The sequence below is a fragment of the Silurus aristotelis genome (assembly GCF_946808225.1).
Source record: "Silurus aristotelis genome assembly, chromosome: 18".
NCBI classification, from domain to species: domain Eukaryota; kingdom Metazoa; phylum Chordata; class Actinopteri; order Siluriformes; family Siluridae; genus Silurus; species Silurus aristotelis.
The window spans coordinates 1,198,880-1,212,701 of record NC_139591.1 but is presented as its reverse complement, the minus strand read 5'-3'; the positions used below and the strand labels follow the sequence as shown (position 1 = coordinate 1,212,701).

General features: G+C 37.0%; 2 protein-coding genes across 2 annotated transcripts; one reads left to right on the top strand and one right to left on the bottom strand.

Annotated features, from left to right (window-relative positions):
• Positions 1-940: 940 nt before the first annotated feature.
• LOC310740755 (claudin-23-like) lies at positions 941-4,080 on the bottom strand. Its single transcript, XM_083567761.1, has one exon. The coding sequence runs from the start codon at positions 2,531-2,533 to the stop codon at positions 1,685-1,687; it is 849 nt and encodes a 282-aa protein (XP_083423887.1). The 5' UTR covers positions 2,534-4,080; the 3' UTR covers positions 941-1,684.
• A 629-nt stretch (positions 4,081-4,709) lies between these two features.
• Positions 4,710-10,713, top strand: parm1 (prostate androgen-regulated mucin-like protein 1). Its single transcript, XM_083567719.1, has 5 exons — positions 4,710-4,850; positions 6,799-7,421; positions 7,510-7,588; positions 9,757-9,835; positions 10,117-10,713. Exons 1-5 carry the CDS (start codon positions 4,823-4,825, stop codon positions 10,187-10,189), a joined length of 882 nt encoding a protein of 293 aa, XP_083423845.1. The 5' UTR covers positions 4,710-4,822; the 3' UTR covers positions 10,190-10,713.
• The last annotated feature ends 3,109 nt before the right edge of the window (positions 10,714-13,822 follow it).

Sequence of the window (13,822 nt, the reverse complement as noted above, 5' to 3'; positions counted from 1 at the left end):
TCTTTTAAAGACCGATCAGAACAAAAACAATAGAATTCGATGGTCCACCTTGTTCACATTATTTTATGCTTTTTGCACTTATGTGGTCAAAATCCGGCCATTGAAATTTCTGAGATTTTTATGTTATATACTTTGTTTTATTAAAGGTTTTTTTGCTTGTATTTTACTTTTTGTCACATAAATACTGCATTTTTTTCTGTGATTTAATGCTACATTGGATCCAATTTTAAAATATTGTAAATGAATTGCAGTCAAAATAAACTTGTACTTATCAATGCGTAATCTGCTTTCATAAGTGATATTGTTTACAATAACACATTGTGTATTATATGGAATAGAATCAAAGGGGAAATCCAGTGAAACAAAATTATAATTAATTATTTTACTTTAACAGTGTGTGTGTGTGTGTGTGTGTTAGTGTGTGTGTGTGTGTGTGTGTGATGCGATGATGAGCCATGCATGAACAATAAAAGGGAAATTTACTTCGAGCTCAACCACATCTTCAAAACACGTTAAACATGTTTACTGTGTTTATATTATCAACATTATAATCTGCAGTTATGATGTTCACAGTCTATAATAGATAATAATAATAATAATTATAATAAAGTAGGTAATGAGACGACCACGGATCAATAACTCTCAGAGAATGAAGGATAAATAAAGGATAAATAGGACGCGTGAATGTTTTACTTAACATTTATTATATCTTAACAAATCAATGCTGAAGAGCAGGAACCAGACTGGGATTTTCCTCCTGCCCCCATCAACACACTTGTTTCTGTACTTAAGGTGGAGCCACACCGAGACCAGACAGACCAGTCTCACCTGATTCCAGACCTACAGCTAGTTTTACTTCAGCCTTTCTTTCTGATCCCTGAAACCATGATGCAAACTAGAAATAAAACCGTCTCAAATCATAATTCGTTGAAATCACTGATATTAATAACTTTGTTTTTTATTAGTCCACAGTGATTAGATTTCAAATTCAACATAAATCTATTTTATTTACAGTATTTACAAAGTTAAAGCTTCAAACATGGCAACACTGTTCACCTGCACTCAGGATCATATTATACAGTAGAAATATTGATCTCCAATATATCGAACAGGTGAACGATTTTCTCAAGCAAACTTTTTAACTGGTAAACAAGAGAGTAAAAACTGTCACAAATTCTCTTTCAACATGCATGTAAACAGTAAATGTAACGAGTTGAGTCGCACTCACTTCCCTTCAGCAACAGTGGTAACATATAAAAATAAAGAGGATTATATTTTACACCGCGTTCACACACGTCCTATTCTTTATAAACAATACGGTGTCTTATTCACAGTGAGAACAATTTAATCCTTCATAAGCAGTTCTTTCTTCAAGAGGCTTCAACAGGCAACTTCATGGTTGCTCATTCATTTAAATGCAGCAATAATAGTAAATGAAAACATTAAATTTGAGATTAAAACTAGTTGGAAATTCCCATCAACAAGTGACGTGTGTCCTTCAGCATTGTGATATCACGTTACAGCATTGTGGCATTTTGAAAGTCGATACAAAAAGAGGAAACATAACTTCTACATGCCAGCTGCTAAGATTTTGATGCCCGATAATTGAGTAAACCAGACAGGGCCTAGTAGAGTTCCGTGTGGACGCGCTTTAATGAAAGTCGAAAGTCCAACATGTGCAGCATCACAGATCCACGTCGTAAGGTCGTGGGTTGTAGGAAGGATTGGTCGTGCCTTTCTTTTGAGCTTTGGCTCTCGGGTAATCTAACTCCTCTTCCGCAGAGTACTGGGAATACGCCTGGCTGCTCGGAGTGACGCTCCTCGGTAAGTTGCTGCGTGGATACGGGACGGGATTCCTGTTTCTTTCCCGATCTCCTCGGTCCCGATCTCCCCGGTCCCGATAGCGAGCAGTGTCACGGAGATCGCGCGACGGTCGTGGTGTCTCTCCACGATTCCGTCCTCCGCAGCATCGACAGAATCCCACGCATATGATCAAACCGCCGATCACTTCCATGATCCCACCTATATAACCCAGAACTATGCAGTAACCCACACTGATGTCCGGGCTTTGCGGGTTTGCAAAGACGGTACTCGTGTTGAGACTGGTCAGGACATTCGTGTACCAGGCGATAGGAATGATCGTGAGAACCCCCGAGCAGAAAATGAGCAGGCCACCGACTCCAGCGATGGCCCATCGGGGACTATGGTCGGTCCAACAGCGCACACCAGGTGTGAGCACCGCCAGCCCGATTGCAGTAACAATCAGCGACGCGATCATCATCCCCTGCGCGACTGGAATAACCTGGTTCTTAAAATATATTTGGTCGTTGGCTCGCAAGTTGCAGGTAGGACTATTGGATGTGGTAGAAGTTTGACAGATGTCCCAGATGCCCTGGGTGATGTAGGTACCGACAGGCTGGTTGGAAAGTGTGCCGAGCTGGCGCCAGTTGGGCGCAACCGTGCTGGTCAGGTCCAGGATCCATCCACAGGGCGCAAGCACCAGGCCTATGATCAGAATCGCTGGAGTCCTCATGGTTGTCCAGTTGCTCTCTGTCGCACAACTTTAGCTCCAAAGCTCCGCACTGCGCCTTATAAACCCACGAGAGCGAAACTGAGGGTGGATCCTTCATTCATACCTGACTTCTATTGCCGAGGGGGAAGAGTGTGGAGATGGGATTGTTTGGTTTCGTAAGAGTTTCTGAAAACAACAATTTACCTAAAGTTTAACCTGCAAATCTTTCAACAACATGCTGAAATGTCTGTTCTGTAATTTCATTTAATAAAAAAAAAAAAGTACACCTGCCACACCACACCTTTCTGTACGTGTTGAAGACTACATCTACTAGAAGGCTTTCTTCTAGATTTGGGAATGTGACAGTATGGATATGTGCGAATTTACCCAGAAAAACATTACAAGCCACATAAGTTCTTCCACTGAAGGAGAACCATGTTGATGTGTGCGCAGGTCCTGCTGGACCATCATTCTGTATGATTTGAGTATAATGATCAGATCACTGTATGGGAAACGTTTCCTCATATGAAAACACGAGTATCAATGAGCAACAATATTCAAATAATAATATCATTTCGATTCTTTTTAGTTAAATATTTTCTTAAAAAATCTCCAAACATCTTAGCGCATGCACCAACATATTAACATTTTTTTTAGGTTGATGGTATTTCAGATTCTCTCAGGATTTTGGTTCTAGCATGATATGTTTGTCTATAAAGGCTGTTCTGGATGAACATTGAATAAGAGAATCTTCCATACAATCCATGTGTATAGGATTTTACAGTGGAAAATCAACTAGATGTTTGTTAGGTGTTTAAAATGTTCAACATTTTTTCACCACGGTTCAATTCCTGTTAGCAAAGGAATGCATAGAAGGCTTCTCGAAACCTTCAGACGTGCATATCATTTCATCAGGATTCCTTGTGATCTTATTATAGAGTGAAAGTTTTTATCATCAGACTTCTTCTTTAAGTTCAACGACTTCCTTTCCTTCATTACGCTTGATCAATTATAATAAAGTTAAAGCTAAAATGTCAATTAATAGAAAAATATTTGTCAGAATCAGATATAAAACTCTATTCTCAGCTTTTTTTCTTTTGGAAAAACAATAACGTAAACAGTTGCTGGAAATAAAGCAGAAGCTCATTATAATATTAATTATCTTGTTATGAAGTTTAAGCCAATTGTATTTGAGATATTGTCATTTGTTCAGAGGGAAACCTGCTTTCTGAACTAAATACAACACAAACACTGGAATCTCAGCACAAGTTCCTGTTTAAAGCCTTTGCTTTGCCTCCATCTATTGGTGATTAAAACAACACAACTCAATAAGTTCATACAGTAACACACATTGACTGTACAAGCTTTTGTGTTACACATATCATTTTAATATATTTGAATTATTATTCTAATATATTTGTATTTTATTGCTTACAATGCAAATGTGTTAAGCTATGTATATATGTATCACATATTAAAGACTGTTTTATATTTTTGGATCATTGACATTTTAGAGAAAAAGAAAATGTATTAATTAGAGCTTGAAAAGTAGAGGGTTTATTTTTTCAAAAAATTTATAATTTATTTTATACTCAATAAGACAAACACGTGTACTGATATATTTTAACCAAATTCCTCCAAAACTTAAATTAACAGATCCCTAATAAATTGTTTATATCACATTCAATCAAATCAAGTGGCTTTATCATTATTTCAGTCTGATGTGGTAACATAACATTGTACTTGGACTATGCACAATGACAATAAAGATTAATCCAATCTAATCTGATCTAATCTAAACTCGTGTTCATACTATGGGAGGTTTGAGGACAAAATATGTTGTAGTTTTAATGAAAAAGTCAGCATGGTAATTGGCGGATTTGAGTAATTTGGCTGGTATTTTCATAGTTGGACTAAAATTAATTTGCCCTGATGGGGTTCCTGAGCTGCTCAGTCAACTGAACCCAATCCCTCAAGTATGGAGAAGCAGAGCAATTCAGTACCAGGATCCTGCCTATAATTAAAATAATGAAAAAATAAATGCTGTTAGTGTTAATGAGGCTGCCAGTGAACAGATACTCCTGTGTTGTGTAGTGAATAAGGCGGTGCTGTGAGATAAATGAGTTGAAGGTTGACCCGATCAGAGGCGTGTCAGAACGAGAGAAATCCGCCCATTAACACGCGATAACAGGAACCAGGGCTTCACTGCGTCAGTAACGGTTTCCTCCGTCAGGAGCGCGCGCAGGTTTCAGTAAACCGCTGAAGCTCGACACCTTCACAAGCTCTAGAAAACGAAACCAAAAAAAAAAGATGAACGTCTCGTTTGTCCTCTTAACAGGTAAGCCAGCTTTTTTCTTTATTTTTTACATTTTATTTACCAAAACACTGCCTATAAGCGTCTCTCTAAAGACCTGAGACCAAATACCCAAAGTCTGTGATGAAATCATGAGAAATATCAAACAGCATGAACTATTTTAATTGAGTTTATCATTGTGCTAATTCAGCCATGCTGACGTGGGTCACTTAAAAGGTGTCATTGTTTATCATCAGCTCAATGTCTTATAATCTATTAATAAGCACTTATATAAAATTAAAAAAAGCATAAAATCTGCCTTATTTTACTCAGAAGCAAAAATCTCTATAATAAGTGTGCTTTTTCAACCACAAGTCAATTTTCATGTCAACTCGAACATCTTTATTCATTTCTATACATTAAAAATCATCAAATCATCAAATCAATCCAAGTAAATTAACAATTATTTATGATTTACTTGACATGTGATTTAAATATTAAAGCATTTAACATTATGGTGGAGTAAAAACAGTGCAGGTTCAAGCTTCCACTTTACCAATATACCCTCTAAACTAATAAACATAGTCCAGCTATGTCCAATATCTGGCACATTTGGCAAATAGAGCCATATTGAAGTTACTCCTGAAATCAAAACCCACAAACACAAAACACAATATCAGAATGCAGATATAAAACCGTTCTACATATCAGTACGTCCGTTCATCTTTCTAATAAGTTCTTGATAATTTTAGGATTCAGCCTATTTAATTACCCTTACAACTATAACCTGATTCTAGATAGGATCTCAAATCTATTAATGAAATTGATCAATCAATCAATCAATTAATCAATTAATTAATTACACACCAGGGGGTTTTACAGACTGTGAGAATTATAGATTAAAAAAAAGTCGAAGCGGTATTATTATTTTTGTGCTGTTAATCCTGGATAGTTTATATTTTACAATTCTGGCACACTTTTGCTCTTCTAGATATATTCTAGATTAGTTTGTGGACACCTGACCATATTATTCATATGTGGTTTTTAAACATCCTATTTCTGATTTAGTCACTCTTCACACTTATAATAACTTCCACTGTTCTAGAAAATATTCCCTCGAGATTTTGTAGTGTGACTGTTCAGGGCCCTTGAGCAAGGCCCTTAATCCTCAATGGCTCAGTTGTATAAATAATATTATCTAATGTAAGTTGCTCTGGATAAGAGCGTCTGCCAAATGCCAAAAAATGTAAAATGTAAATATAAATGTTGGGAGAAGAGTCCTGGTCTACATACTACAGCATTCTCGATCATCCTGTAGGTGTTTACTGGAGCCATAAAAAGCCATACTGAAACGAGTCCCTTAGTTTTCAGAGAAGGGAAATTGTAATAATACAGCATACAAAGGCATTGAACACAATTTAGTTTCTGCCAGCAGTTTGGAGAAGTGTCTGACTTTCGCTTTATAAAGTAAATCACACATCTTTTAAAAAATTGAAAGCGTTATAAGAGATTAGCTATCTCAGAACAAATCATCTACCACATTCACTGGCAACTGATTCATTGGCACTGCGACCACAAACAGCTCTGGCAGGGACAGAAAGTTTTGATTAAATACATTTTTTAATTAATTTGATTGAGTGTCAACACTGTTATTGAATTCATAAAAGCCACAAATGCACCAGGGCATGGAGTAATGTACAACTCACAGGATAGCTGCAAATTCTGTAGTAGCAGTGGAGAAACAACCAGTAAATAAAACACATGGATAAAAAAGACTAATTTTAACTTGAATTTAATTTGGATTATTTTTAACTTGTATTTACATTTCTAGTGAACGCCTACCGGTACGACTGGCACAGTCTGTTTTGGACAAATTTTGCCAAAATCTTAATGGGATCATATTCAGGGTGTCATGTCCCCATGTTCCGAAAGATTGCTGTAATTACCCAGTCAAAGTCTTTAACCATAACTCTAACCATCTTTATCTTCTAAGGTGTGATGCTATGTGTAGGATGGGCCAAAAACGTCACAGAAAGAACTTCATCACCTTCCAGTACCATATCATTTACACCATCTACCATCAAAGACGTGTCCACTACAACCACCATTGCAATTAAAACTTTAAATCCTCTCACCACTCAAACCAAAAATAATACAACCATCACCAGCGCCAACACCACAACAGCCACCATTACTAACGCTACTACCATCAGCAACACCACGGCCACTACTAACAACACCACCAACACCGCAGCCACTACTAGCAATAACACCACCAGCACCACGGCCACTACTGCCAACAACACCACCAACCCCACGGCCACTACTGCCAACAACACCACCAACCCCACGGCCACTACTGCCAACAACACCACCAACCCCACGGCCACTACTGCCAACAACACCACCAACCCCACGGCCACTACTGCCAACAACACCACAGCCACCACTACCAACTCCACAGTCATCACCACCACAGCCAACAACATCACAGCCAACACCACCACCAACACAACAACCATCACTGTCACAAACAACCCCACCACAACCACCACCTTCGTCACCACTTCCACCACCACCACCATTCCCCACACATCCATCCATTCAACTACAAACGTGAGTTCTATTTCAACATTCATCACTTTTTCAGTGAAACCATATTCCACTCCAATCATCCTGACCACAATGTTCTTATGTTAAACAGGATAAAACAATATCCACATTGCAGTCCAGTACACCAAAGGTCCCAAGCGGTACCAATCCCGTTAGAGCACTGAGTTCCGGTAAGATATTTTAGATTGCTCAGTTTCATACCTGGTGCGTGTCATTTTACCACATACCAGGAAGCTTCATCGTCAGTTATTCCAATCTTGGGATCTCAAAGGTCAACTGAGATTCATTTATAACCTAATTGTTTATATATTATTGCATTTCTTGTATGTGTGTGATTTATACACTGCTCATGAAAAGTAAACACAGAGTCTTTTATGGTTTTTTGAAACACACGTGATTTTAGTTTTTTTAGGCCACAAACTCGGTATTGAAACGACATGACTAAACAAATCTGAATCTATAAATGTCCAGATGTTCCACTTTATTTTCATTGAAAAAATTCTCCCTTAGCATGTAGAACAGCTTTACACACTTTCAGCATCTGGACAGTTCGCTTTTCCAGACAGTTAGCTGAAATACTTTGCTGTATCTCTTGTAAAACTCCTCAAAGATGTTCTTCACAAGATGGAGATGTTCTTTTTCATCCCAGAGCAGATCAGTAGGATTGAGGTGTGGTAACTGGGCAGGTCGTGATAGGTCCATGATAAATATCACTCCTGACGTCGGTTTGCCCTATAAACAACACCTACAGAACTCAATTCCAATGAGCCGCAGTCCAGATGGAACTGCATAGTGATGAAGTTTGGAATGGGAGCCATGTTGATTCAGTATTCCTTTAACTTTCCAGAATAAGTCTTCAACCTTCTCTGCTCCAAAACAACCTTAAACCATTAAACGTCCACCTCCATGTGTGAGTGTGGGGGTGAGGGAGTCTGATCACATCTTCTCTCCTGTAGTTCATCTTATAAGTTCAAGTTCTTATAGTAGAGACAAAAATGTCCCATTTGGACTCCACAGAATTTTCTTCTGCTTAATCACTGTATAATTATTGTGTGTTTTTGCCCTTTACTTTGTTGTCTGCAGAGAAACAAAAGGGATGTGATCGTGTCTCAAAATACCATAAAAGACTTGGTGTTACCAAACTTTTGATGGGAACTTTACATCAGCCATTTACAAACTAAATGTTTCTTCAGGTGAAAAAACAACAACAGACCATTTGAAGTAAATAGGAGACCATCCATTTCCTTCAAAGGGTGCAAAGTTCAGTTCTACAGTGTGTAAAAACAGTTTATGACTCTTTAAAACTTCCAAATATAATAGATCACAGTCATTACCATAAACTCAATATACACCTGCGGTAATCTGCATTCATTTTGTGCCAACACTCTTGTGTACTGCTACAGAAATAATGGGGTGGGGAATCCTGTTGCATGGAATTATTCAGACAACAACAGTTGATTATATTTTCAATAACAGTTGACACATGCTGTTTTAATTCCATAAGTGTTTTATTTCTTTTATAACCCAGCAACATGTGAGTGACTACAACTTTTAGTAAGATCACATTGCATGTTGTATGTTTAATATAATACAGTTCCTGTTATCACTTATTTTACAGCAGCTATAAACCGCCATTGTGTCTCCTCTTTTTCTTTTCCTCTTAAAGTTCATGAGTAAAAAAATGCAAAATATGTCCTGATGGGATTCCCATGGAAGAAAACATGTGCTGTACACTTGGCTGTGGCAAAGCTCTGACACTGAGACTTCAATAAATGTTAAATAAACGTTGTTTTGTTGCATTTTAATAAGGTTTTTTTTATTTTTATTAAAATGATAAAAAATTATAATAAAATAATTATAAAATAATTATAATAAAATAAATTATTATAATAATTATTAGTAGTAGTTATAAAAAAATATGTATTTTAATAGAAAATTATAAAAAAAATGTATAATTTTTTATATAACAATAATTAATTATTACTAGTAGTAGTGACAACAATAATATAAAACTTTAAAAGCTAACTCTAACGTCAGAACTGCTTTAACAGAAAATAAATAAACACCATCTGACCAATCAGAATTAAGTAGTACAATAAATATAATCCTCCAGGTAGCTGTTTGTGCTCAAATGAATGTAATGGATTTAATGATTACTATGTGGGGGAGGTGGTATCTCAAGGTCTCAAGTTCAAATCCCAGCACCACCAAGCTGCCCCTGCTGGGCCCTTGAGCAAGGCCCTTATCCTTCACCTGCTCAGGTGTAAATTGCTCTGGATAAGAGCTTCTTCCTAATGCCATAAATGTAAATGTTAATTGTGCTGTACTTCCTTTACAGTAAGCATCGCCGCCATCATCATTGGGTTCATCGTCTTTGTGATATTCGTGCTGGGTGGAGCGTATTACTACAAAATAAAGTAAGTAAATAAAGTGATTTCAACCTGAATGGTCAGATAATTTAAGTTATAAAAGGTGTGATAGAATGAACATGTCGTTACTGAAGTGTGTTGATTAAATTTTACTGCATTCACGTGCAAGTCATAAAATCAAGACCATATAGATTAATACTATATATAACTAGACAACATGGAACTGGTTTATCAAGTCAGTAATTAATGTGTGTGTGTGTGTGTGTGTGTGTGTGTGTGTGTGTGTGTGTGTGTGTGTGTGTGTGTGTGTGTGTGTGTGTGTGTGACAGGCGTCCTTCCTATGGGCGTCTTTTGGATGACAATGAACACGGCAATTTCTTCAATCCAATGTTTGATGGCTAAGTTCCCTTTAAGAAGATGTTCCAGTATCGATCCTTTTCAGAGGGCACAATTCGGTTGATTGGAGGCCTGCTGAAATAAGAACACATTGTCTAATCTGACAATCAGAAGCTCTTTCAATGAACTCCTGAACTGTTACATAAACCTACAACAACCTGGTAATGTGTTGTTCTTGTAAATGAGTCATTTCATGTGACTAATGTTTAAGAATGTACACTTAGTTAGGCGTTAGATATCAAATGGTAGACAGGTCCAGGCATGTGGGAGCTCAATGAAATAAAGTCTATTGTGCCTGTTAAAATTTGAATATTAATTTATAGATCATTTGGTTAATTTATGGACATTGGTTGAACTTTTCCATGAGGAATTTTTTTCTCTGTTTACTACTGATTTATATAAATGTGTTGATAAATAAAGACTATTCAAGTTCTGTTCCTAATAGTCTGATAATGCATAGCAAGATTGTACTGATATCCATGGTCTGATATGGATATTCCATTAAATTGCTAAAACCACAATTCCAAAAACGTTCTGTGTAAAATGTAAATAAAAACAAAATGCAATGATTTACAAATCACATAAACCTGCTGCAGGAACATTAAACCAATTAGGTTATTTCATAACAGGTCAGAAGATTAGGTATAAAAACAGAGTCTCTTAGAAGTCAAGACGGGTGAAAACCAGCATCGACAAATAGTGGAACAATTACAGAATAATGCTCCTCAACATCAAATTGCGCAGACTTTGAATATCTCATCATTTACAGTACACAATGTTATCCAAATTCAATGGAATCTCTGAGCACAAGAGACAAGGGAGAAAATCTATATTTGATGCCCATGATCTTCGAGCCCTCAGGCAGGACCACATTAAAAACAATCCCAGTTCGCTGTGACATCCACAAACGTAGGTCGAATCTCTATCAGGTAAAGTAGAAGAACATGATGTGAACATGATCCAGTAAGGGCGCCATCCTCTCTGGACCAAAGCTGGAAAACTGTTCTGTGTTCAGACAAATAAAATGTTTAAATCCGTGGAAAACCAGGGGCCATCCGGCATGTTATCAGCACTCAGTTCAAATGTCTATGATGGTATGGGAGTGGATTTGTGCCTATGGAATGGGCAGCTTGCAAAGTCTCCATGAAATGCTTCCATCCAGACGATGACTTTTTAAAGGAAGGCCTTGTATATTTCAGTAAGACAATGCTAACTGCATACTGCATCAATTACAGTAGCATGACTTTTTAGTAAAAGAGTCCAAAAGCTGAACTAGCCTGCCTGCAGTCTAGACCTTTTAACTAGAATAAAAACATTGGGCACAATATAAAAATACAACAAAGAAGACCCAGGACTGTTGAGCAGCTAGAATCCTGTATTTGACACAAATGGGAAACATTCCTTTCCCAAACTCCAGCAAATGTTCTCCTTAGTTTCCAGATGCATACGGTTGTTAAAAGAAGATGTGATGCTACAGAGTAAACATTGCTCTCTTCCAACTTTTTTGAGATTTGACGCAGCCAAAGAATTAAAAAATTACCTTTTTTTTTCGGTTTACCTTAGCATGTTTTACTCAGTTTCAACATGTAATACATTGTCTGTTCTGTTGTGAATAAAATATGTTTTTTATGAAATTTGCTAATCATTGCATTCTTTCTTACTGCAACTTTTTTTTGGAGCTCAGGTTGTATTTTTCATTTTGTACCAGTTATAAAAACAAGACCTTTTCACCAACTGTTTTATACTTTGTTTTGTCCATCTGATTGTATTGTGAAGTGTTACCACCATTTTGCTGGTAGCAAACTCCAGAGAAACAAAGTAATATAATATATGTGATAAATATGCCTTCAGGTATGGATGTGTAGCAATAATGTTCTTCTCCAAACATTATTTAATCTGTTTTCTCGGTTATTTTGAATATATTTCCTTTAGTATAATTTATCAAACCTGGTTTCTCCAAAACAGACAGATATCTATCATTGTTTTTTTTTTCTCGATATGGCATCCTGGCTGAGTCACAATAGCTTTAACCTCATATTTTCCCACATAGCGCTCATGTTCCGTCTGTTGCCTGTGTTGCTCGACATCTTCGAATGTTTTTACGCCTTTAAATGAGAAGATCCAAGTTTTATTCTCTTGTCAATATAATAATAGTTATTAACAGGCACACATGGACATTACACATGCACATGGTCAAGGCTGTAATTAAAGCCCCAAATAATCACTAACCCAGAGGAGGAGATGGAGACATCTGGCTCTTTGATTGACATGAAGGTTGTTATATTGTATATGTATTAGCTTAGTAGGGTGAGAAAACAAATATATTCCAGGAGATGAGTTGTTTCTTAAAGGTGTTACTTATACCACTAGAACAAGTCTGTAGTGTTTCCTGATTCTCGTTGCCAAATCTACTTCCTGTTTGTGTTAGTGACCTCATTTTAGGTTCCGCAATATACCACAATAAATTGTGAACAGGTCACTTTCAAAACATGCAAAATGTGGAAATATATGTGTAGTGGCCTGAGGGAACACTTTACATGGTTAAATATAATCTATACTATATATAGTTTTGTACTAATCTGGAATTTTGTATCTCAACCACAAGTAACAAGTTCAGCTCTTTAAAATCTACACACAATTTAAAAGGGAAATCGTAGCACACTTAACATCTGATTACAAACAGGTCTGGTTTATTATGACCATAGATCTCCAACAACTTTCCCGCCATTTAATGTGTGAGGAAATGGAAATCATACTTAGCTAGAGAAGTGTTAAACTGCCTTTTTACAGAATATGATCTTTGTAGGCTGACAGTTCATTCATAAATATAATGTATATAATATATCAAATAAATAAATAAATGAAATTTCTCATTTCTTTGTTAAAATATAAAATGCAATTTTGGACTAAATCGGATTTTTTATTTTTCTTTTTGCCCGTTTGTGTGAATTCCTCGTATGACAGACTTTCCTTATATGCCGTGTTTTTAATTATGATCCGTTCTAGACAGCAGTCAGAACTGTTTGACCTACATGAAGGTAATTGCGGTGTGCGTTTCCTGTATGAAACACAGGATGTGGGCGGGGTTATGGTACAGTTCTCCATGTCTCCAAGCAGGTTCTCTTACACCAGTGAACGTGTGATGAACTGGCATCCATTTGAGGTGTGTTATTGCCTCGTGCACCATGTTCAAACTTCAGATCCACCTAGACCGCACTCAGGATAATTACAAAACAGGATGTCATTTGAATTTTTTGTGGTTTCACTTATTTGGCTTGGAACAAACATTTGGTAGGCCTGTACTTGTCACTCTGTAGGAGTTTGGTTGTGTTTTCATGGTCAGAGAAAGCTGCATTACGTCTCTGAAGGCCATTTTTTCATGATGTTTTGCTGCTCACACTAAGAGCTAATAAAAGGATGCTGAAGTGGGTAATGAGTGGGTTGCTGGAGAGAGAGAGAAAGAGAGAGAGAGAGAGAGAGAGAGAGAGAGAGAGAGAGAGAGAGAGAGAGAGAGAGAGAGAGCCTGACAACCGTAATGATGTCACACTCGGTTGTTGTTTCTGTCACAATCCTGCACATCCTGCTTTTTTTTTTTTCATGTAGCGGCAAACAGGATAAGGATGGCACAACGATTTCAGC